This window comes from Nycticebus coucang, chromosome 20, assembly GCF_027406575.1.
Source record: "Nycticebus coucang isolate mNycCou1 chromosome 20, mNycCou1.pri, whole genome shotgun sequence".
Taxonomy (NCBI): Eukaryota; Metazoa; Chordata; class Mammalia; order Primates; family Lorisidae; genus Nycticebus; species Nycticebus coucang.
The window spans coordinates 36,834,980-36,861,606 of record NC_069799.1 but is presented as its reverse complement, the minus strand read 5'-3'; the positions used below and the strand labels follow the sequence as shown (position 1 = coordinate 36,861,606).

The window sequence follows — 26,627 nt, the reverse complement described above, 5'->3', positions numbered from 1 at the left end:
AAATAACCTTATGCTGAATGATAGCTGGGTCAGAGACGAGATTAAGAAAGAAATCGCCAGTTTTTTGGAACAAAACAACAATGAAGACACAAACTATCAGAACCTCTGGGACACCGCAAAGGCAGTTCTAAGAGGGAAATTTATAGCACTTCAAGCCTTCCTCAAGAGAACGGAAAGAGAGGAAGTTAACAACTTAATGGGACATCTCAAGCAACTGGAAAAGGAAGAACATTCCAACCCCAAACCCAGTAGAAGAAAAGAAATAACCAAAATTAGAGCAGAATTAAATGAAATTGAAAACAAAAGAATAATACAACAGATCAATAAATCAAAAAGCTGGTTTTTCGAAAAGGTCAATAAAATACATAAACCTTTGGCCAACCTAATCAGGAAAAAAAGAGTAAAATCTCTAAACTCATCAATCAGAAACAACAAAGATGAAATAACAACAGACTCCTCAGAAATCAAAAAAATCCTTAATGAATATTACCAGAAACTGTATTCTCAGAAATACGAAAATATGAAGGAAATTGACCGATACTTGGAAGCATGTCACCTTCCAAGACTTAGCCAGAATCAAGTGGAAATGTTGAACAGGCCCATATGAAGTTGGGAAATAGCATCAACCATACAAAACCTCCCTAAAAAGAAAAGCCCGGGACCAGATGGTTTTACGTTAGAATTCTACCAAATATATATATATATTTTTTGGTGGTTTTTGGTTTGAAAAAAACCAAAGGTTTGAACCCGCCACCTCAGGCATATGGGACTGGTGCCCTACTCCTTGAGCCATAGGTGCCGCCAATTCTACCAAACTTTTAAAGAGGAATTAGTACCTATAATACTCAACCTGTTCCAAAAGGTAGAAAAAGAAGGAAGACTACCCAACATGTTCTATGAAGCAAACATCACCCTGATCTCCAAACCAGGAAAAGACCCAACAAGAAAAGAAAATTATAGACCAATATCACTAATGAATATAGATGCAAACATATTCAACAAGATCCTAACAAACAGAATCCAGCAACACATCAAACAAATTATACAACATGACCAAGTCGGTTTTTTCTCAAGGCTGGCTCAATATACATAAATCTATAAATGTAATCCAGCACATAAACAAATTAGAAAACAAACATCATATAATTCTCTCAATCGATGCAGAAAAAGCTTTTGATAATATCCAGCATCCCTTCATGATCAGAACACTTAAGAAAATTGGTATAGAAGGGACATTTCTTAAACTGATACAGACCATCTACAGCAAACCCACAGCCAATATCATATTGAATGGAGTTAAATTGGAATCATTTCCACTCAGATCAGGAACCAGACAAGGCTGCCCATTGTCTGCCCAGTGCTTTTTAACATTGCAATGGAAGTTTTAGCCACCGCAATTAGGGAAGAAAAGGCGATCAAGGGTACCCATATAGGGTCAGAAGAGATCAAACTTTCGCTCTTCGCAGATGATATGATAGTATATCTGGAAAACACTAGGGACTCTACTACAAAACTCTTAGAAGTGATCAAGAAACACAGCAGAAACTCAGGTAAGAAAATCAACATTCATAAATCAGTAGCCTTTATATATACCAACAATAGTCAAGTTGAAAAAACAGTTAAGGACTCTATCACATTCAAGTAGTGCCAAAGAAGATGAACTATTTGGGAATTTATCTAACAAAGGACGTGAAAGATGTCTCTAAAGAGAACTATGAAACTCTAAGAAAAGAAATAGCTGAAAATATTAACAAATGGAAAAATACCATGCTCATGGCTTGGAAGAATCAACATTGTTATAATGTCCATACTATCCAAAGCAATATACAATTTCAATGCAATCCCTATTAAGGCTCCACTGTCATACTTTAACGATCTTGAAATAACAATACTTCATTTTATATGGAATCAGAAAAAACCTCGATAGCCAAGACATTACTCAGAAATAAAAACAAAGCAGGAGGAATTACGCTACCAGACCTCAGACTATACTACAAATCGATAGTGATCAAAACATCATGGTATTGGCACAAAAACAGAGAAGTAGATGTCTGGAACAGAATAGAGAACCAAGAGATGAATCCAGCTACTTACCGTTATTTAATCTTTGGCAAGCCAAATAAAAAGATTCAGTGGGGAAAAGATTCCCTATTTAACAAATGGTGCTGGGTGAACTGGCTGGCAACATGTAGAAGACTGAAACTAGACCCACACCTTTCACCATTAACTAAGATAGACTCTCACTGCATCAAAGATTTAAACTTAAGATATGAAACTATAAGAATACTAGAGGAGAGTGCAGGGAAAACCCTTGAGGAAATCGGTCTGGGCGAGTATTTTATGAGGAGGACCCCCCAGGCAATTGAAGCAGCTTCAAAAATACACTACTGGGACTTGATCAAACTAAAAAGCTTCTGCACAGCCAAGAACACAGTAAGTAAAGCAAGCAAACAGCCCTCAGAATGGGAGAAGATATTTGCAGGTTATGTCTCCGACAAAGTTTTAATAACTAGAATCCACAGAGAACTCAAACGCATTAGCAAGAATAGAACAAGGGAACCCATCGCAGGCTGGGCAAGGGATTTGAAGAGAAACTTCTCTGAAGAAGACAGGCACGCGGCCTTCAGACATAAGAAAAAATGCTCATCATCTTTAATCATCAGAGAAATGCAAATCAAAACTACTTTGAGATATCATCTAACTCCAGTGAGACTAGCCTGTATCACAAAATCCCAAGACCACAGATGTTGGTGTGGATGTGGAGAAAAGCGAACACTTTTGCACTGCTGGTGGGAATGCAAATTAATACATTCCTCTTGGAAAGAGATATGGAGAACACTTAGAGATCTAAAAATAGATCTGCCGTTCAATCCTGTAATCCCTCTACTGGGCATATACCCAGAAGACCAAAAATCACATCATAACAAAGATATTTGTACCAGAATGTTTATTGCAGCCCAATTCATAATTGCTAAGTCATGGAAGAAGCCCAAGTGCCCATCGATCCACGAATGGATTAATCAATTGTGGTATATGTACACCATGGAATATTATGCAGCCTTAAAGAAAGATGGAGACTTTACCTCTTTCATGTTTACATGGATGGAGCTGGAACATATTCTTCTTAGTAAAGTATCTCAAGAATGGAAGAAAAAAGTACCCAATGTACTCAGCCCTACTATGAAACTAATTCAGGGTTTTCACATGAAAACTATAAGCCAGTTACAACCTAAGAATAGGGGGAAGGGGGAAAGGGAGGGGAGGGAGGGGGGAGGTGGGTAGAGGGAAGGAGATTGGTGGGATTACACCAGCGGTGCATCTTACAAGGGTATATGTGAAACTTTGTAAATGGTCTGTGAAACTAGTGAATGATGCCCCATGATTATATCAATGTACACTTATGATTTAATAAAAAAAATGAAATAAATAAAATAAAAATAGATCTGCCATTCAATCCTATAATTCCTCTACTAGTATATACCCAGAAGACCAAAAATCACATTATAACAAAGGTATTTGCACCAGAATGTTTATTGCAGCCCAATTCACAACTGCTGAGTCATGGAAAAAGCCTAAGTGCCCATCGATCCACTAATGGATTAATAAATTGTGGTATATGTACACCATGGAATATTATGCAGCCTTAAAGAAAGATGGAGACTTTACCTCTTTCATGTTTACATGGATGGAGCAGGAACATATTCTTCTTAGTAAAGTATCTCAAGAATGGAAGAAAAAGTATCCAATGTACTCACCCCTACTATGAAACTAATTTATAGCTTTCATATGAAAGCTATAACTCAGTTATAACTTAAGAATATGGGGAAGGGAGAGAGGGAGAGGAGGGAGGGGGAGAATGGGCAGAAGGAGGGTGATTGGTGGGATTACACCTGTGGTGCATCTTACAAGGGTACATCTGAAACTTAGTAAATGTAGAATATAATTGTCTTAATACAATAACTAAGAAAATTCCAGGAAGGATATGTTAACCAGTGTGATGAAAATGTGTCAAACTGTTTATAAAACCAGTGTATGGTGCCCCATGATCGCATTAATGTCCACAGCTATGATGTATATTAATGAAAAAAAAGCAAACAATCACCCACTGTTATATAAATAACAAATAACAAAAATATTGCATCTTTTGAAAAGGAAAATAAAGGAAAAGAAAACAACTGATAATGTAAGTTGGATGGAAAGTTGGCATTTCAAAAAAAGAGAAAGAAACCAAAAATTTAGGATTTTACTGCAAGGCCTTGTTGTGCCCAGGAGTTCCACAAAGACAACACTGCCAAAGAACTAAATTCACAGCAGAGTGAAGAGCTGGCCTTTACCAAGGAGCCTGAAGGCCACTGCCTTGAGCCCAATACATGGGTTCAGAGAGCAGCCCTGAGTGCTTAAGGGGTAGGGATTTTAAGGCTTGGTCTGCATCCTGTTTAGCACACAAGCTGCCCAGGTACGTTCAGGTAGGTTAGCAAGCATTGTACAAAAGCAGAATTTTACGGTTAGTCATACTTCTTTGTTTCAGTACTTTCCCCATGTGGTATTTCTTTCTTTTTTTTTTTTTTTTTTGAGATATCTCAAGCTATCATCCTAGGTAGTAGAGTGCCGTGGCGTCACAGCTCACAGCAACCTCCAACTCTTGCACTTAAGCGATTTTCTTGCCTCAGCTTCCCAAGCAGCTGGGACTATGGGTGCTTGCTACAACGTCCGACTATTTTTTGGTTGTAGTTGTCATTGTTGTTTGGCGGGTGCGGGCTGGATTCGAACCAGCCAGCTCTGGTGTATGTGGCTGGCGCTCTAGCCACTTAAGCTACAGGCACTGAACCTCCACTGGTATTTCTTAAGGGTCAGTCTGGGGACAACTGGTTCCTCCCGGTCCATTTCTCAGGAAGTTAGTCAAGCAAGAAGTCACTGAATACTTTCCCATCTATCTTGGGAGTTAACGAGACTTACTCCATTTTGTTGAGGACTTGTGGTCCAGAAATTTGCCAGGAGTTAATTGGTATTTTTCCACCTTAGTCTAGGTCTAACAACCTAGAAGAAGTTAGGCTGAGGAAACAAGAGTTATACATTTAGATTCAGTGTGCCATACTTTTGGAAAATGTGGGGAAAATGAAAGTCTCCCTGTAAAGTGTTAAAATATACAGGAGGCAACGGGGCTAAAGGGTTCTAGAGCTTTTAATTCCTAAGTTAGGAAACCAAAATCCAATTAACATTTATTCTTATAAATTATTAAGTGCAGCCTCGGTGCCTGTGGCTCAAGCAGCTAAGGAGCCAGCCACATACACCTGAGCTGGCGGGTTGGAATCCACTCTGGGCCGGCCAAACAACAATGACGGTTGCAACCAAAAAACAGCTAGGCATTGTGACAGGCACCTGTAGTCCCAGCTACTTGGGAAGAGGAGGCAGGAGAATCGCTTGAGCCCAGGAGTTGGAGGTTGCTGTGAGCTGTTAAACCACAGCACTCTACCTAGGGGGACATAGTGAGACTCTGTCTCAACAACAACAAAAATGCTATAATCACAAGGAGTACGTGGTCAGTAACTTACATCAGTAACAATTTTAGCTAAAGGCATTTACAATTACAATGGGGAGGGCAAACAAGGGGAACCAGTTTTGAAGGTAAAAGGGAGTAAATAGTTATTCTTTTTACATTTCAATATCATATGAGGATGGTATGAAGACCACCCTAACATAATCACAAAGGGTGTTGTCATAAGGGTAGTTAGCGACTTTCTACACCAGGGGTCCTCAAACTTTTTAAACAAGGGGCCAGTTCACTGTCCCTTAGACCGTTGGAGAGCCAGACTATAGTTTAAAAAAAAAAAAACTATGAACAAATCCCTATGCACACTGCACATATCTTATTTTGAGGTAAAAAAATAAAACAGGAACAAATACAATCACACTGTTGCATGTGGCCCACAGGACGTAGTTTGAGGACCCCTATAATCTACACAATACTAATAATTCTAACAGTTCTAACCAGAACTCATTATAAAATAACATGCAAGGGGCAGAGAGGCAAGTGGAACCGATTTTTTTTTAAGGCAATAAAATATAATAAAACAGAATGGAATCAGGCCTGCTTTCCCTTGCTATTTTTGTTTCAGTTGTCATTGCTTAGCTGGCCTAGGCTGGATTCAAACCTGCCAGCCTCAGTGTATGTGGCTAGCACTGTAACTACTGTGCTATGGGCGCCGAGCTGTGATTATAGCTTTTTATGATCAGCCCTTATGTAACCCTTACCTGTAAACATTCCCCTTAGGACACTGTGGTTTGTTTCTGTTTTGTTAGGAAGAAAAAAAATTACAAATCACTCCCGTGATCATAGTATTGTGTAAAATGACTAACCATCTTATCCTTGTGATCCCCCTACACCTTTAACTGCTGTTTTCACTTCTGTAATAACATTTACTTGCCCCCTGGAAAAGTTTTGCCCTATAAAAACCAAAGCCACAGACAACTTGGGGCTACTCTTAGAAACTCCATCCTGGGACACTGAGGCAGTCACTGGCCAGCTCTTCAATAAAAGGGACTCCTCTTGAAATTCGACTTGTCTGGTGGTGTGGTCTTTGAGAGGCTCACGGCATTACACTACAAAAGGGAATTCACCACACAAACACAAACAATGTAAGATAATCATTTCTACCCTCATAATAACCTGAAATTTACAAAAAAAGTGGACATGCAAAAATAAAACAATGATAAGTATTTTTATTGTTTAAATATATATTTTGAAGCCACTGTCTCCCATTAACCCGGGATAGAGTGCAGGAATGTCATAGCTCACAGCAACCTCAAACTCCTGGGCTCAAGCAATCCTAATCCTCAGCCTCCCAAGTGGCTGGGACTACAGGCCTGCCCCAACACCACCACGATACCATGCTAATTTATCTATTCTTAGTAGAGATAGGATCTTGCTCTTACTCAGGCTGATCTCCAACTCCTGAGCTCAAGCAATCCACCACCTCAGCCTCCCAGAGTGCAGGGATGGTAGACATGACCCTGGGCACTCAGCCTCTTTGAATATATATTATCATTTTCAATTCTCCAAAAGTGTGTATGTATATATATAGAGAGAGACATATATGCATATAAATTCATGGTTTTTCAGTAAGGACTAAAATCTCTCAGCCTGCCTCCTTTCTCTTGCCTCCAGCTCCCTCAGCTCAGTAGATTTCTCTTTATGCAAACTATTAAAAAACCTAACAAATCAACCAAAAGAAAATGTAAATTCTCTTTACATTTCCTGAGCAATTCTCTCCCAGTATTTGTTCCTGTAAGCCTCTAGTGACTCCTGAGAGTCCCACATGAAACAGGAGAGTATCAACAATCATGCTGACAGAGGATACCTGAGAAGGGTGAGGTCTAGGAGAACAAGTCTTCTCCAGGAGACCACAAGGATACACCTGCGGGGGTCTTCTCCACAGTGACTCAGTTCTTGGGAATTTGTAAACTTAACTTCCTGGAATTTCCAAGTTCCATTAAATCCTATAGTTCTGTAGGACTGGAATAGCATCTCCCTCTTGATTCAAACTGGCCATTGAGAGGGGTACCTGTGGGTTGGAACTTTTTGACTGTCACTAAAAGGGAAAGACCGAGCCAGTCTGGGAATGTGGCCATTTAGAATTCTTCTATGCCATAAGATCCCGACCAGTAAATAAAGCCTTGCTTCTTATAAACATATAGTGTTTGGATGTTATTTCTCTCCCTTGGGCCTCGTTCCTGCAACAGTGCCAAAGGATTGGAAACACCCAGAAAAATGTTTGTCTTCAAATTTTGCTGAGAAAAAATGAATCCACCATTCACAATCACAATAATTTGTGAATTAGGATACAATGACTCCCCACTCTCCTTAAATCCAGCTACTCATTGGATTTCAGTCTGGGCATTCCTTTCTTTCTTTGGGATACTAAGCTTTCTCTTTCCACTGCTATCTTCCCTCCTTTCATCACCTGCTCTCTGCTATTTCTTATGGCTTCCACCCACTCTCTAATATAAAATAAATTTACACATTTACATTCTAATCCGGACCTAAAGAAAGTCTTTTCTCAAACTATGTGTAAGACGAACTGAGCAACTGAGCTTTTTCACACAGCTTGAAATCACATGTAGTGAGAAGAAGATGGAGTCAGCCAGGACAGAGCCTACAGGACACAGCCGGTCTGGTGGTTTAGGTCCTACAAGACCTTCCCACCTGTCTCCCATGATTATTGTTTTGGAAATTTAGCTCCCACCCTGAAGATGTCCATCTTGAATCTTTGGGAAATTAACTTTTGAATTGGAAATGTCAGAGATTGTCACTGAGTTGTGCTGTTTATTACTTAGTTAATATGCCCTCTGCTATGAACCATTATGCATAAATCTGTGATTCTAAATGTTAGAAGAGAACAACAGTCTTGGAGAAGCTACTCTCACCTTTCTCCAAAATCGCTCACCTTCTGACAAAGTTGGAGAACCTCTCCCTGTCTCTGCATATTGGCTGACAGTGACAGGCAGCCAGACTCTCTTCCTCCAGTAACAGTCTCTCTCACTAATGCAGAGGCCAAGGGAAAACCTTCCCCTTAATTCCTTGATGCTTTCCTGGATACCAACTCACACATGGCAAATTAATAAGAGAAAAGGCATACAAACTTATTAACGTACTACATATGTGGGGAAATCATAGGGAGATTACCCCAACCTCCCACTGGGGTACAGAAGCTTAAATACTCTTTTTCATAAAAGAAGAAAGACATGAGAAAGTAGACCATTCTCTTGAAAGACAAGAAATGATTAGAGAGAATGAAGGGAACAGGGAGAAAGAAACCATCTGTACATGATTCTTTTAGGGATCTGAGTGAACTTGAGAGGTAGAAATCATGTTGAAGCGGCGCCATAGCTCAGTGGGTAAGGCGTCAGCCACAACACGAGGCTGGCAGGCTCAAACCTCCCTGGGCCAGCTAAAATTAACAATGACAACTGCAACCAAACAAATAGCTGGGCGTTGTGGCGGGAGCCTGTAGTCCCAGCTACATGGGACGCTGAGGAAAGAGAATCCCTTAAGCCCAAGAGTTTTAGACTGCTGTGAGCTGCAACAACACTTCACTCTATCGAGGGTAGCATAGTGAAACTCTGTCTCAAAAAAAAAAAAATTATGTTGAGGAAAAAGCCATTCTCCAAGAGTGGTTGGATTTTCGAACTACAGCAGATAAGGAGAAAACAGAAAAAATATAGAAGGCAGAAGGCAACTGTTTTTATTTTGGGAAGACGCTTTCTTTGTTACCTAAGGACATTTTAGAGAGTCCATCTCTTATAGAATCAGGTGTACCCGCCCAAATAGACCTACCCCAGCCCACGTAGGACTGACCTGCCCAGGTAGAGTCAGACTCACGTCCATCCCAGGAAATAGGAATGCTGCCAATTGCTCCCACCCTGACCCTTTAAATCCCCATCGCCATAACTCACATGTGGAATTCCTTTCCTGATTTCACCCCACCTGCATCCAGGTGGAATAAAAGCCACACTGACCACATACACTGGGCCTCCGCTTTCCTTTCATCTCACGCCTCAGGATAATCTTTCATCTTCAGGTCCCTAACCTCTCAATCCCTCCTCTTGTGGTGAGGGGAGCAAGACTAGGTTATAAGGGAGTTAATAGTCAGGCTTACTTCCAAAAAGCTTTCCATTTTCAAAAGCACTCAGCATAACTAAACTACCATTTTTGGAAGAATTATTTTTTGCTGCCCAACATTAACTTAGCAGGAAACAAAATTTAGGCTTAACCCATCACAAACTGCCAATTCTCTCCTGATTACTAAACCAGGACTTTCACCTAGATAGTCCAAATAAGGCCAATACATAATTGTAACCAATCAGTTCTTGAATTTGGTTACAGTTCACTTTTTTTCTTGAGACATCGTCTCACTTTGTCACCCTCAATACAGTGTCATGGTGTCACAGTTCACAGCAACCTCAAACTCTTGGACTCACGGAATCCTCTTGCCTCAGTCTCCCAAGTCAGTGGGACTACAGGCACCTGCCACTGCCACGATGCCGGCTACTTTATTTCTTTTTGTTTTTTTTGTTTTTAAGAGACTGGATTTCCCTCTGGTTCAGGCTGGTCTCCAACTCCTGAGCTAAAATGATCCACCCAACTCAGCCTTCCAGAATGCTGGGATTACAGGCCTGAGCCACCATGCCTGGCCAAGTTTGCTTTCTTATGTACCTTTTGAAAGCTTTTCCTTCAATCACCCCCCAACACAACCTACCCTGGAATCTCCAAACTACAACTCATGGCTGAGAATCCATGAATTGATATTTGTTTGTTACATAGACATTTTAGAGAGTCCACCTCTACTCTTGTGGTGAGGAGAGCAAGACGAGGTTTTAAGAGACTTAATATTCAGGCTTTGGTTCATCTTTATTAACTGGAATTTAATGGGCTTGGATGGTGGTTCTAAAAGCAATCAATGAGTATTGTTGGAAAGAGAAGAAAAATAAAGAGCTTCTACATCATTGTTTGTCATTTTTATTGGAAACTTCAATCCTCGGCCAGGCGCAGCTGCTCATCCCTGTAATCCTAGTGCTCTGGGAGGCCAAGGGGAGGGTATTGCTTGAGCTCAGGAGTTGGAGATCAGCCCCAGTGGGAAGTTGGGGTAATCTCTATGATTTCACCGCATATGTAGTACATTAATAAGTTTGTGTGCCTTTTCTCTTATTAATTTGGTTAGTATTAGTTATTAGTTGGTATCCAGAAAACCTTGAAACAATTAAGCGGAAGGTTTTCCCTTGGCCTCTGCATTAGTGAGAGAGACTGTTATTGGAGGAACAGGGTCTGGCTGACTGTCACTGTTAGGGAGAGGTTCTCAAACTTGCAAAGGCAACACCCTGTCTCTACTAAAAACAGAAAAACTGAGGCAAGAGGACCACTTGAGCCCAAGAGTTTGAGGTTGCTGTGAGCTATGATGCCACAGTACTCTACCCAGGACAACAGCTTAGACTCTGTCAGAAGAATAAAAATTCAGTCATCATCGCTTATTTCGTCATCACTTCCCATAATATATGAAGAACTACTACCAGAAAAGAAATCTTGATTTTCATCAGCATGTGCTGAGAGCTGTAAAAATATTTCTGATTTAATTATGGTTTCTTCCAGACTATGATTCCCAAAAAACTTTCCATTTCCAAAAGCACTCAGCATACCTAAGCTACAATTTGTTCTTACAATTATTAATTTTTACAATTATTTCCAATAAATTAAACTCTTTAACCTTTTAAAGAGTTACCTGAATTTATTTTTATTTTGGGGGGTGACAGAATGTCACTCTGTTGCCCCAGGCTAGAGTGCCATGGGCATCACAGCTCCCAGCAATTTCAAACTCCTGGGTTCAAGCAATTCTCCTCTCTGGAGTAACTGTGATTACAGGTGTCCTCCATGACCTCCCACTAATTTTTCTACTCTTAACTAGAGATGGGTGTTCAACTCTTGCTCAGGCTGGTCTCCAACTTCTGAGCCCTAGCAATCCACCCATCTCGGCCTCCCAGAGTACTAGGATTATAGGTATTATGGTAGAGACAGACACCCCCACAATCTTTTTTAGCTATTTGTGAATTTAGAATGCAATTGAAAACGTGTAAATGAATTGTTAATCACTGGTCCAGACTTTCAGCAATGCCTAAACAACAATACATAACACCGAACCATTTAGGTAAATAGGGTTATTGGGTATCAAAGTAAAAAGCTCAAATGTAGGCTTGGCACCTGTGGCTCAAGCGGCTAAGGCACCAACCACATACACCTGAGCTGGCGGGTTAAAATCCAGCCTGGGCCGGCCAAACAAAAATGACGGCTGCACCCAATAAATAAGCCAGGCATTGTGGCAGGCACCTGTAGTTCCAGCTACTTGGGAGGCCGAGGGAGAAGAATCGCTTGCGCCCAGGAGTTGGAGGTGGCTGTGATCTGTGATGCTACAGCACTCTACTGGGCCGACATCTTGAGGCTCTGTCTCAAAAAAAAAAAAAAGGCTTAGCGCTCCTAGCACAGTGGTTTCAGGGCCTGCCACATGCCCTGAGACTGGCAGTTTCAAGCCCAGGGCAGCTAAACAATGACAACTGTAACAAAAAAAATAGCCAGATGTTGTGGCGGGTGTCTGTAGTCCCAGCTACTTCAGGGGCTGAGGCAAGAGAATCGCTTGAGCCCAAGAGTACGAGGTTGCTGTGAACCGCAATGCCACTGCACTCTACCGAGGGCAAGATAATAAGACTGTCTCAAAACAAACAAACAAACAAACAAAACACCACAGGTATTGCCCCTCCAATCGCTGTGAATGAATAGCCCCTAAAAGCTGACTCCAATTAAATCTTTATAAAGTTATTTATAAGAAACCCTTCCAGGCAGTTTCAATTCAAATGTCCAGGCAAGCCGAATATAATCTTGAAATAAAAAAGTGTGTACAACAAATGCAGCAAGTGGTGTCCCTTATTCACAAGTTCTCTCTTCTCAGACCCCAGTCAACCCCTACAGAAAATTTATATCTCTTTTATTCTGGTAACAAAGTCCAGCTCAAAGCCTGGAAAGATCGGCCTGAGAAAAACAGCTGATGTATAAGTAGGCTAGTCCAGAAGATGTTCTGCTGAGGACACCACAGCAGTGAAACTCGCAGGACTGGAAGCCTGGGCCCACCACTCTCCTTAAGCTGTATCTCACTCCAGAAGCAGCTGAGGCCCACAAAAACTACATGGCCTCTCCCGGAGGAAGCACCAAGATGAGACTGAAAAAACACAATCCCCTGTCATCTTCCTCTTGAGACTACACATGGCTGTGTGCTCACCCCACGACATTGTCCAACTTTGATGAAATAAAAATGTAGAGATTGATTTAGCCCAAAATGTCACAAATATGTCTGATTTCTCTTACTACAAGTCCTTATGCAGAACAGCTATTTACTTTATGCCTAATGGAGTTGTGCACCAGCTAGAACTCATCAGATATTTCACACTTTTCCCATATATCCACAAGGTTATCACATACTCAGATTATTTATACTTAAAAGACAACTACTGTGAAGAAAGGATATATTTGTCTGACAACTGAAAACTGTAACTACTAGTCATAAATATATTAAGTTTAAAAGGTGACCATTCTGATACACTAACCTGAATGATTCCTTACTTAGGCTCGGCGCCCATACCACAATGCTTACGGGGCTGGACACACACACCAGCGCTGGTGGGTTTGAACCCAGACAGGACCAGCTAAACAACAATGACAACTGCAACAAAAAATTAGCTGGGCATTGGGCGGGCGCCTGTAGTCCCGGCTTACTTGGGAGGCTGAGGCAAGAGAATTGCTTAAGCCCAAGAGTTTGAGGTTGCTGTGAGCTGTGATGCCACAAAACTGTATGGAGGGTAACATAGTGAGGCTCTGTCTCAAAAAAAGAAACAAAGAATAATTCCTTACTTAAATGTAACTTAACCACCTTGGTACCTTATGCCAATAGGTACCCTGAAGCTACCCCAAAGATAGTTCTTATTATATGAAGATAGTTGTTACTATATGGCATCAGGCCCTTTCATATATCCCTGCTACAACACAGGGAAACCTTGTTTGCTAAGATTAACCCCTTTTCTACCCTGGATACAAAACTGTAAGTCCAACCAGTCTAAAGTAACTTAAGATATTAACCTCCCGTAGGGCGGTGCCTGTGGTTCGAAAGAGTAGGGCACTTGCCCCATATGCCGGAGGTGGTGGGTTCAAACCCACCCCTGGCCAAAACTGCAAAAAATAAAAAGAAAAAAAAAAGATAATAACCTCCCTGAAAACTATCATAGCCAACTACACCTTTTTAGCCCTGCTAAATACACCACTCGAGCCATTTGTGTCATATTAACACTAGGTTTGGACTCGATCTGAAAATTAGTCCATTGGCCTGTGCCATTGTCAAGGCCCTTCACACCACTTCTCAAGCCATAAATGCTCTGAGCATTGAATTAAAACAAAAAGGAGAAGCTATACTAGAAAAATCAAGCAGCCATTAATTACTTATTAAAACACAACCATAACTGATGTGACCTACCAGATTTCAGAATATGTGTTAAATAGTATATATGCCACTGAAAACCTGGTCCTGTATCATATTTTTTCTTTAAGACTTTTTAAGAAACATTACCTGAACATGTGGCTTGCTTTAGTGTTTAATAGCAAGTTTTCATTCTTGGACTTTGAAAACAGGATAAAACGTTAGTATTTGTGGGAATCAGACTAAGTGGGATTCCATTTTTACAACTCTGCTATACTTAGACTTTGGAATTAGAAGTAAAAATAAAGTATCTCTGACATTCTGTTAAAAAAAAAAAAAAAAAACACATACGGGCGGCGCCTGTGGCTCAGTGAGTAGGGCGCCAGCCCCATATGCCGAGGGTGGCGGGTTCAAACCCAGCCCCGGCCAAACTGCAACCAAAAAATAGCCGGGCATTGTGGCGGGCACCTGTAGTCCCAGCTGCTCGGGAGGCTGAGGCAAGAGAATCACGTAAGCCCAAGAGTTAAGAGGTTGCTGTGAGCCATGTGACGCCACGGCACTCTACCTGAGGGCGGTACAGTGAGACTCGGTCTCTACAAAAAAAATAAAAAACAAAAACACATAGATGTAAATTATTCAAAAATATGTATAATTTTTTTTGAATTATACATTCTAAAAAAATGTATAACATTTTTATCTAACAGTTCCCAATTCATTGAAAACAAGTTAAATGGGCTTGGCGCTTGTAGTTCAGTCGTTATGGCGCTGGCCACATGTACACAGGTTCAAACCCAGCCAGGGCCTGCTAAACAACAATAACAACAACAAAAACAAAACATAGCTGGGCATTGTTGTGGACGAATGTAGTCCTAGCTACTTGGGAGGCTGAAGCAAGAGAATCTCTGAAGCCCAAGAGTTTGAGGTTGCTGTGAGTTGTGATGCCACAGCACTCTACCGAGGGTGACATAGTGAGACTGTCTCATAAAAAAATAAAAAAATTTTAATGTATAAAACACGTACTTCAAACAATACAATGAACAAGATTTTGCAGAATATCCAACACTTCCTATGTAACATATTGTCATAATTACCTAAATCCAAACCTTAATAGTTATTCTTATGTTATACATCTTAAACTTCTTAATGTTACAAAACAAAATGTATTCCATTCATATGTACCTGCTGTTTCACAAGTTTCAAAAAACAACAGCACAGCCTACATGTCAATTTAACTATCCATAACAATTATTTCCATTTGAAATGAATTTAAAAGACAGGAAAATAAAATACATAAAAGTGGAGAAATGTGATAGACACAGACACCCCCCACAACCTTTCTCAGCTATTTGTGAACTTAGAATGCACTTTAAAATACAGGTAAAAGGGCCCGGTGCAGCCACTCATACCTGTAATCTTAGCACTCTGGGAGGCCAAGCCTGCTTGAGCTCAGGGATTTGAGACCAGCCTGAGCAAAAAGCGAGACCCCCACCACAACCCCCATCCCCACCTCTACTAAAAATAGAAAATCAGAGACAAGAGGATGTCTTGAGCTCAAGAGTTGTAAGTTGCTGTGAGCTATGAAGCCATGACACTCTACCCTGGGCCACAGCTTGAGACTGTCTCAAAAATAAAATGAAATAAATAATTTTTTAAAAATTAAAAAAAACAAACAAACAGGTACAATAAGTGAGTCAAACAGGCCAAACCAGAAATAGGCAAGATAATCTTTTAAAAAAACCGAGGAAGTCATCAGGCACTATAGAACAAGTTAATAGCATGTTTAATGGTTTTTTTGTTTGATGATTTTGTTTCATTAGCTTTTTAATTGTTGTATATATTTAACTTGCCTACATGTTGTTAATCACATAAGTATAATATATTTTTAGTTCACTTTTGAAATTATCCCCTATATAAACTATTAAAATTTGCTCCATTGACAAAAACAACATTTAAAAAATTACTGTCGCTGTTCTCCAGAATTGCTAGCCTTTCCGATAGTAAAGCCTTCCCACAATCGTCTCCCTGTCTCCTTGTTTAACTACGACAGGCAACGGAGCCACCTTCTGTTCAGGGACACCGTGAGACAACGCGCGACACCGCACCCCGCCCTAAGTTTACGTTTAATAGGAGAATGGAGGGACTGGGGGGCCCCAGGGACTACAGTCCCTCCCATGAACAAGCCTCACACACCCAGCTGGGATTCTTCCCTGAGGACTCTTCCACCGTCACCACCCGGGAGGGTCGCAGGCACACAGTGAAAGGCCAGACGGACCCCAGTTTGCACTCTTTTCCCTCATCCCCTTCAGCACGTAGGCCTTGCAGAAATGGGCTGTTAAACAAACATATCAGGCGGAGACAGGGGATTAGCCCAGAGTTGCAGCAGACCCTAGTAAAACCGCATTTCAATCCTGCGTTCCCCTGGTAACTAACCAACCCCCAACCCTGCAGACCTTGCAAAGCCTCGCTTCACCTAAGGATTCCATTCCTCTCCCCCACCCCAACTGCAAGAAAGGCAAGAAAACTCCCTTCCTTTGTCATGCGGGTGAAAAGAAATCTGAGGTGTGAAAAGGCTTCTAGGTGGGCTAGCCCATAAAGGACCCCATACCTAATTTGAACTCAGTATACCAGTTGGGGTCAACAACAGCAGCTGAAAGTTTTATGTTTAACAGGACAATACAGGGACTGGGGCCCCACCGACTACAGCCCCTCCCAGGAACAAGCCCCACCCTCTCAATTGGGATTCTTCCCTGAGGACCCTTCCATTGTCCCCACGTGGGAGGGACTCACAGCAGCTCACGGAGAGCTCTGGGCCTGGGTCCAAGTAACCACTCTAGGAAGGGGCGGAGCAACAGAGTCCCAGCTGCCTGCCCCACTCCACCCTTTGCTCACAGGAGTCTGAGAGCCAAGGGGTACCAGTAGCAAACTTCACTCTGAAGACTAAAACTGAACTGAAATTGCCCGGTCCGCCTCAGCCACTTCCGGCTCCAACATCGCCCCTCCCCCTCTCAGGATACCCAGGCTCCTAGTCTCACCATTTCCCAGCTTCCGGGATGTCCCAGTGTCCTCCCTACAAATCTCTGAGTACTTGCAGGTCACAGGGTGACAGAGGATGCTGCAGAGACGCTTAGATGGTCCTAGAGTAGGAAGAGTTGAACAGGGAACCGCAGATCAGCACCCAGTTCAAGAGACAAGGACTGTTCTGGATCTCAAGGCCTGCCTCCTTCCTTCCGGTTGTGCCTCTCATTGGACGGTTCATATTAGAGCATTTCTGATTGGATAAGCTCTCAGGCCCCACCTCTCTATCCTTGAGTGACAGCACTGCCATCCACAAAGGTCTGAATGAAGCCAGAATGCAAACAGCTTCTTGACCACAGCGCTTTTTTTTTTCCTTTTATTGATTAAGGACAGGGACCATGACTTTATTCATCTTGATATTCCAGGGCCACCGGATGTACTCTTGCCAAAGAGTGTCTATTTCACAAATTTTGACTAAAGGAATGAAAGTCTCTTCACTGAGTGTTCAGTTGTGCTAGGCTTGGGCACCTATTTAAATAGGAGTTAGACTCTGCTTTGAAGGCATTTTGAATGTACATCATGAAGTCTAGCTAAAAGCATGCACAGAAATAAGTTAGTCACCTGATAGCTGAACTGCATTGGGAGTTCCAAACGAAGGCTATGGCAGTTCAGAGAAGGGTGAAATTAGGTCCAGTCTCCAGTGAGGGGGTTGGCATTGCAGGAGGCTTCATGCAGGAGGTGGTATTTAAGCTCCCAACTAACAGGCACAACGTAGGGGTAAATGGTGCAGCTCCGAGGTGAAGGACTCAGCTACGACGTGGGCTTTATCTAACAGACTCTGTAACTCTTTTTACACATGGCTTGGTGCCTTCTCTGGGATGCAGCTCTGCCTGAGAAATATTTGTAGTTAACGGTGAATATAAATTACATCCTTTTATTAATTTTAACAATATTACATACATGTATGTTCGTATATAGACACACAGTAAATACATGTTTTCCACTCATGGAAACAACATATTAACAATTATATGTATTCTTTTTGATGAAAAGTTATATGCAGGGTGGACATAAAGTTCACGTACCATTTTTTTTTTTTTTTAGAGACAAAGTCTCACTTTGCGCCTCAGTAGAATGCAGTGGTGTCACAGCTCACAGCAACCTCCAGCTCTTGGGCTTAGGCGATTCTCTTGCCTCAGCCTCCCAGTACAGGCGCCTGCCACAATGTCCCCTGCTATTTTTTTGTTGCAGTTTGGCCAGGGCTGGGTTTGAACCAGCCACCCTCCGATATATGGGGCCAGTGCCCTACTCATTCGCTGCCCAAGTTCCTGTACAAATTTAAACAGTTCACCATTTAAATTTAAATTGTTTGCTATTTAAATTTAAATTTAGTGTACTTTACTATTCAAATTGCACGTGAACTTTATGTCCACTCTATATTTAGAATTAGTGGAGTGGGTGGGACTACAGGGGACCTCCCCGACGCCTGGCTTTTTTTCTATTGCAGTTTGGGCAGGGCAGGGGTTGAATCCACCACCCTCAGTGTATGGGGCCCAGTGCCGTAACTCACTGAGCCACAGGTGCCACCTTACATAAGTACTTTTAGTGAGAGAGAAATCAGACATATTTATGACTTTTGAGCTAAATCAATTTACATGTTCTTTTTAATATTTTTTTTTTTTTTTTTTTTTTTGCAGTTTTTAGCCGGGGCTGGGTTTGAACCTGCCACCTCCGGTATATGGGGACAGCGCCCTACCCCTCTGAGCCACAGGCGCCACCCCAATTTACATGTTTTTGTTTCATCAAAATGGGACAAGTTTCTGGGGTGAGCACACAGCCGTGTATAGTCTCAAGAAGAATATGACTGGGGATTGTATTTCTCCAGTCTTAAAGTGGAGCTTCCTCCAGGAGAGGCTGTCTAGTTTTTGTGGGCCTTCTCAGCTACTTCTGGAGTGAGGTATGGCTTGAGTGGAGTGTGGTGGGCCCAGGGCTCTAGTCCTGCGAGTTTCACTGCTGTGGTGTCCCCAGAAGAACATCTTCTGGACTAGTCTACTTTTCTTTCAGCTGTTTTTCTCAGGCCCGTCTTTCCAGGCTTTGAGCTGGACTTGGTTACCAGAATATAAGAGATGTAAATTTTCTGTGGGGTTGACTGGGGTCTGGGAAGAGAGAACTTGTGAATAAGGGATACCACTTGCTGCGTTTGTTGTACACATTTTTTTACTTTAAGATTATATTTGGCTTGCTCGGACATTTGCATTGAGACTGCCTGGAGGGGTTTCTTATAAATAACTTTGTAAACATTTAATTTGAGCCTGCTTTTAGGGGCTACATTTATTCACAGTAATTGGAGGGGCAATACCTGATTTTAATGTAAATGGCTCTCTTGGCATAGTTTTGGCAATATTTTTTTTTTGTATATGATTTATTTTCTTTTTATGTTTTCCAGATGATTGAAGTCTCCAGGCTATGGGCAATTTCTAGTGAATTTTGAAAAATTTGCTTACCTGGTGTGTCTGCAGTAAAAGACAGACCATTATTACTTTGAAGGCTTCTGGGGAACTCGTAATGGGGGATATTGCTTTTCAGAAAGACATTTATTACTTCTGCAGTTTTCTTTGTTTTCATGGGAAAGGCTTTTTCTTATCTTGAACAAGTATCCATTAATACCAGTAAATATTTCAGCTTTTGGATGAGTGTATTTGAGTGAATTCTATCATGTAGTTTTGTGTTGTTTTCTTTTGTTTTTATTGAGATGGAGTCTCACTTTGTCACCTTTGGTGGAGGGCTGAATGCCATGGTGTCATAGCTCATTGCGTCCTCCAACTCTTGGGCTCAAGCGATTTCTTGCCTCAGCCTCCTCAGTAGCTAGGTCTACGGGTGCCCACCATGATGCCTGGCTATTTTTCTTTTTGTTTAGCAGGCCCGGGCCAGGTTCGAACCCACCAGCCTGGAGCATGTGTCCCACACTCTAACCGCTGAAGTATGGGTGCCAAGCCAGATCAGCTAGTGGTCAGAGTGTTTTTTTGATCTGTTGTCTGTTTGGGGGTTGCTTCTTATACAGAGCAATACTGGGTATTTATTTTTGATTATCTGGGTGAGTTGCCTGTTTACAACTTATGGAGGAAGGAACTCATTTAAGGCTTTTTTTGGAGGAATGCATCTTCTCATGGAGTCCTTTAATTAACTGAGGTCTTAGCGTTCTGGGTAGCATGATCCATCCTTGGTTGTTGATGAGTCAACTTTGTTTTTAGCATAGAATTTTTCTGTTTTCTTTTTTATTTCTTTTCTTATAGGTGGGATGGAAATCAGATCAATTTAGAGGCTGCATTGAGGTGGCCTGCTTGCCTTACCGCAGTGTTGCCCCTGATTTTCTGTTGGCACAGAATGAAGTCTTTTGTGGTGTCCTGGGACATGCATGACTGCCACTTTGTGGACAGCTTTAAATAGTTGTAAAACTTCTGAACTCTGGGGAGGAGAGCAAGATGGCGGCCGAGTAACAGCTTCCTTGCATCTGGGCACCGTGAGTCTGGGGAGATAGGACTCCAGGCATCTCTGAATGGTGGGATCAGCCTGTCATCACCGCTGTGAGGATACAGGGAGTCAGCGAGAGACTTCTGGACACCAAGAGGAGTACTAAAACAGTGGAAAACTGGCAAGTGGTCGCGTGTGTTCAATCGGTCTAAACCCTCCCGCAACTGTAAGTTCAGTAGCAGCCAGCCTGTAAACCGGAAAGGCCTTACCTGTGAACTGTTTTGGTGTCTTTGGACTTGGCACTCAGTTGAACTGCCTTAGGGACAGCCTGAGCAGAAGTGTAGAGAACTTTGGCTGTTGTCTAGGGCCCCAGTCTGAGCCGCTGAGCCAGATGGAGCTAGTAGTGTTTGGCTGTGGGCCACAGGGAGCCACTGTGAGTGATCTGCCCCGGTAAGCTCTGCCCTCAGGGTCACATAGCTAGAATCAGGTGGGAGCTGGTAACCTACAACTGAGTAGCCTAAGGGTGGGGTCTGAGCCGCCTTGCAGCCCTAACCCTCAGGGGCAGAATGAGACCGGTTTTGGCACACTGGGTAAGTGGATAGGACTTCAGCAGTGATTCCAGCGACAAGCACTTTCCTGGGAAAGCTTCTGCTCAGCAAGTTTACAAGTTCAAAGTGCCTTTAAGTGGGCTAAAGAGAGATTTAGGATGTCTACCTGCTGGGGTTTGAGAAATCAGCAGCCTCCAGTTGTATCAGAACCATGATTAACATCTCATACCCCAGAAGACCACGTATTGCCAAGACAATATTCAACAACATATACATACTGCTTTGGTTTTGGTTGTGTGTGTTTTTTTTTTCTTGTTGGTTTGTTTGTATGTTTTTTTGTTTGTTTACTTTGACGTTGTTCATGTTGTTTTGTTTTTTAATTTCAACCTTTTCCGTATAGATCTTTTTTCTTTCTCAATTTTTCTAGTTTAATTATAATTTCCCATTGCTGCCTTTTTCAATAACTAGAACTTCATTTTTGCTAGTGTTTCTACCGATATTATTTGGTATTTTCACCCAATTTTATCCTGTAAAGTTTTCTGTTTGCTTGTTTTGGTTTGATTTATAGCATTTTTGTCTTCCCTCTCTACTTGGTGAAGGTGGGGTACTGTGTCCGATCAGGTTAGCAAAGAGCTGCTGACCTCAAGGGAAACACCCAACTGGGCACCTCCAGAAGGTGGGTTTTTTTTTAAGGTTGTGTCAAAGTACCCTACGGTATACCTATATTGCTCTCTCTTCCTCTTTCTGTGACTCTCTTCTTTTTGTCAATATTCCTTTGACCCACCCCCTCTCCTTTCTCCATTTTTTTCTTTTCACTCGGTCCTCTTTTCTTTCATCTCTCTTTTTTTTTTTTTTTTTTTTTATTGTTGGGGATTCATTGAGGGTACAATAAGCCAGGTTACACTGATTGCAATTGTTAGGTAAAGTTCCTCTTGCAATCATGTCTTGCCCCCATAAAGTGTCTTTCATCTCTTTCTTGCTCTTCAACTTTCTCACCCTTCTGGTCCTGTAACAAAAGGACTCATCGAACCCTTAGTCCACAGGCATGAGAACTTAAAGAGCAAGAGGAAGTGAAAGGAAAATTAGGGCAAGGAAACAGATAAAAGAAATCACACATGAGGAAGAATCAGCAGAAAACTCCAGGCAACATGAAGAACCAGTCCAGAACAACCCTGCCAAGGGACCATGAGGTAGCTACTGCAGAGGATTCCACCTATAAAGAAATGTTAGGAATGACAGAAAGGGAATTTAGAATACTCAGATGAAAACAAGGAAAGAAATGATGGAAACAATGAAGGAAACTGCTAATAAAGTGGAAAATAACCAAAAGGAAGTCCAAAAAACAGAATCAAATAAGAGATGAATGATATGAAGAATATAAAAAGGATATAGCAGAACCGAAGGAACTGAAACAGTCAATTAGGGAACTCAAAGATGCAATGGAAAGTATCAGCAACAGGTTAGACCATACAGAAGAAAGAATTTCAGAGGTAGAAGACAAAGTTCTTGAGATAACTCAGAAAGTAAAAGAGGCAGAAAAGAAGAGAGAGAAAGCAGAATGTTCACTGTCAGAGTTATGGGACTTTATGAAGTGTTCCAACATACAAGTTATAGGAATCCCAGAAGGGGAAGAAGAATGCCCCAGAGGAATGGAAGCCATACTAGAGAATATTATAAAAGAAAATTTCCCAAATATCACCAAAGATTCTGACACACTCCTTTCAGAGGGATATCAGACCCCATGTCGCCTCAACTCTAACCAAGCTTCTCCAAGACACATTGTGATGAACCTGTCCAAAGTCAAGACAAAAGAAAAGATTCTGCAAGCTGCCAGGAATAAGCGCCAGTTGACCTACAGGGGCAAATCCATCAGAGTGACCACAGACTTCTCTAATGAAACTTTCCAAGCAAGAAGACAATGGTCATCTACCTTTAATCTACTTAAACAGAACAATTTCCAGCCCAGAATTCTGTACCCTGCTAAGCTAAGCTTCAAAATTGACAGAGAAATCAAATCATTTACGGATATACAAACATTGAGGAAATTCGCCACAACAAGACCAGCTCTACAGGAAATACTTCAACCTGTTCTGCACACTGACCACCACAATGGATCAGCAGCAAAGTAAGAACTCAGAAATTAAAGGACATCCACACTGATGCAAAAGATAAAACTAAGCAATGGACTCTCACAAAATAAGATGAATAGAATACTACCACACCTATCAATTATCTCAATAAATGTTAATGGCTTGAATTCCCCTCGGAAGAGACATAGATTGGCTGACTGGATTAAAAAACAAAAGCCATCCATTTGCTGTCTACAAGAAACACACCTGGCTTCAAAAGACAAATTAAGCTCCGAGTCAAGGGTTAGAAGACAATTTTTCAGGCAAATGGAATTCAGAAGAAAAGAGGAGTTGCAATCTTATTTTCAGATTCATTTAAAGCAACTAAAGTCAAAAAAGACAAAGATGGTCACTTTATATTGGTCAAGGGGAAAATACAACAAGAAGATGTTTCAATTCTAAATATTTATGCACCCAATTTAAATGCTCCCAGATTCTTGAAGCAGACCTTACTCAGTCTGAGCAATATGATATCTGATAATACCATAATAACAGGGGACTTTAACACTCCTCTTAAAGAGCTGAACAGATCCTCTAAACAGAAATTAAACAAACATATAAGAGATTTAAATGAGACCCTAGAACAAATGTTCTTGATAGACGCATATAGAATACTCCATCCCAAAGATAAAGAATTTACATTCTTCTCATCACCCCATGGAACATTCTTTAAAATTGATCATATCCTGGGATACAAAACAAATATCAACAGAATCAAAAGAATTGAAATTTTACCTTGTATCTTCTCAGACCACAAGGGACTAAAGGTGGAACTCAACTCTAACAAAAACGCTCGACCCCACAAAAAGGCATGGAAATTAAACAATCTTCTGTTGAATAACAGATGGGTGCAGGAAGAAATAAAACAGGAAATAATTAACTTCCTTGAGCATAACAACAATGACGACACAAGCTACCAAAACCTGTGGGATACTGCAAAAGCAGTTTTGAGAGGAAAATTTATTGCTTTAGATGCCTACATTCGAAAAACAGAAAGAGAGCGCATCAACAATCTCACAAGCCATCTTATGGAATTGGAAAAAGAAGAATAATCTAAGCCTAAACTCAGTAGAAGAAAAGAAATATCCAAAATCAAATCAGAGATTAATGAAATTGAAAACAAAAGAATCATTCAGAAAATTAATGAAACAAGGAGTTGGATTTTTGAAAAAATTAATAAAATAGATAAACCATTGGCCAGACTAATGAGAAATAGAAAAATAAAATCTCTAGTAACCTCAATCAGAAATGATAAAGGGGAAATAACAACTGATCCCACAGAGATACAAGAGATCATCTCTGAATACTACCAGAAACTCTATGCCCAGAAATTTGAATATGTGAACGAAATGGATCAATATTTGGAATCACACCCTGTCCCTAGACTTAGCTTGGAAGAAATACAGCTCCTTAACAGATCAATTTCAAGCCCTGAGATCAAAGAATCAATAAAAAATCTTCCAAACAAAAAATGCCCTGGTCCAGATGGCTTCACACCAGAAATCTATCAAACCTTCAAGGAAGAGCTTATTCCTGCACTGCAGAAATTATTCCAAAAAATCTTCCCCAACACATTCTATGAAGCAAACATCACCCTGATACCAAAACCAGGAAAAGACCCAAACAAAAAGGAGAATTTCAGACCAATCGCACTCATGAATATAGATGCAAAAATTCTCAACAAAATCCTAGCCAATAGATTACAGCTTATCATCAAAAAAGTCATTCATCATGATCAAGTAGGCTTCATCCCAGGGATGCAAGGCTGGTTTAACATATGCAAGTCCATAAACGTTATCCACCATATTAACAGAGGCAAAAATAAAGATCACATGATCCTCACAATAGATGCAGAAAAAGCATTTGATAAAATCCAGCATCCTTTTCTAATTAGAACACTGAAGAATATAGGCATAGGTGGCACATTTCTAAAATTGATTGAAGCTATCTATGACAAACCCACAGCTAATATTTTACTGAATGGTGTAAAACTGAAAGCTTTTCCTCTTAGAACTGGAACCAGACCAGGTTGACCTCTGTCACCTTTACTATTCAACGTAGTGCTGGAAGTTCTAGCCAATACAATTAGGCAAGACAAGGAAATAAAGGGAATCCAAATGGGAGCAGAGGAGGTCAAACTCTCCCTCTTTGCTGACGACACGATCTTATACTTAGAGAACCCCAAAGACTCAACCACAAGACTCCTAGAAGTCATCAAAAAATACAGTAATGTTTCAGGATATAAAATCAATGTCCACAAGTCAGTAGCCTTTGTATACACCAATAACAGTCAAGATAAGAAGCTAATTAAGGACACAACTCCCTTCACCATAGTTTCAAAGAAAATGAAATACCTAGGAATATACCTAACGAAGGAGGTGAAGAACCTCTATAAAGAAAATTATGAAATCCTCATAAAGGAAATAGCAGAGGATATTAACAAATGGAAGAACATACCATGCTCATGGATGGGAAGAATCAACATTGTTAAAATGTCTATACTTCCCAAAGCAATCTACCTATTCAATGCCATTCCTATCAAAATACCAACATCGTACTTTCAAGATTTTGAAAAAATGATTCTGCGTTTTGTATGGAACCAGAAAAAACCACGTATAGCTAAGGTAGTTCTTAGTAATAAAAATAAAGCTGGGGGCATCAGCACACCAGATTTTACTCTGTACTACAAAGCCATACTTGTCAAGGCAGCATGGAACTGGCAAAAAAATAGAGACATAGACACTTGGAATCGAATAGAAAACCAAGAAATGAAACTAACATCTTACAACCACCTAATCTTCGATAGACCAAACAAGAACATACCTTGGGGGAAAGACTGCCTATTCAATAAATGGTGCTGGGAGAACTGGATGTCTACATGTAAAAGACTGAAACTGGACCCACACCTTTCCCCACTCACAAAAATTGATTCATGACGGATCAAGTACTTAAATTTAAGGCATGAAAGAATAAAAATCCTCAAAGAAAGCATAGGAAAAACACTGGAAGATATCGGCCTGGGCAATGACTTCATGAAGAAGACTGCCATGGCAATTGCAACAACAACAAAAATAAACAAATGGGACTTCATTAAACTGAAAAGCTTCTGTACAGCTAAGGAGACAATAACCAAAGCAAAGAGACAACCTACACAATGGGAAAGGATATTTACATGTTTTCCATCAGACAAAAGCTTGATAACTAGGATCTATAGAGAACTCAAATTAATCCACATGAAAAAAGCCAACAATCCCATATATCAATGGGCAAGAGACATGAATAGAACATTCTCTAAAGATGACAGATGAATGGCCAACAAACACATGAAAAAATGTTCATCATCTCTATATATTAGAGAAATGCAAATCAAAACCATCCTGAGAGAATGACCCCAGTGAGAATGACCCACATCACAAAATCTCAAAACTACAGATGCTGGCATGGATGTGGAGAGAAGG

General features: G+C 40.9%; 1 protein-coding gene across 1 annotated transcript in view; it reads right to left on the bottom strand.

Annotated features, from left to right (window-relative positions):
- The window catches only part of LOC128572972 (zinc finger protein 91-like), a 43,570-nt gene extending 26,367 nt beyond the window's left edge, over nucleotides 1–17,203 (bottom strand). Inside the window, exon 1 of the mRNA XM_053573142.1 lies at nucleotides 17,039–17,203. Coding sequence (XP_053429117.1) covers nucleotides 17,039–17,041 — 3 coding nt within the window. The 5' untranslated portion in view covers nucleotides 17,042–17,203. The remainder of the gene's footprint in view (nucleotides 1–17,038) is intronic.
- Nucleotides 17,204–26,627: the final 9,424 nt, after the last annotated feature.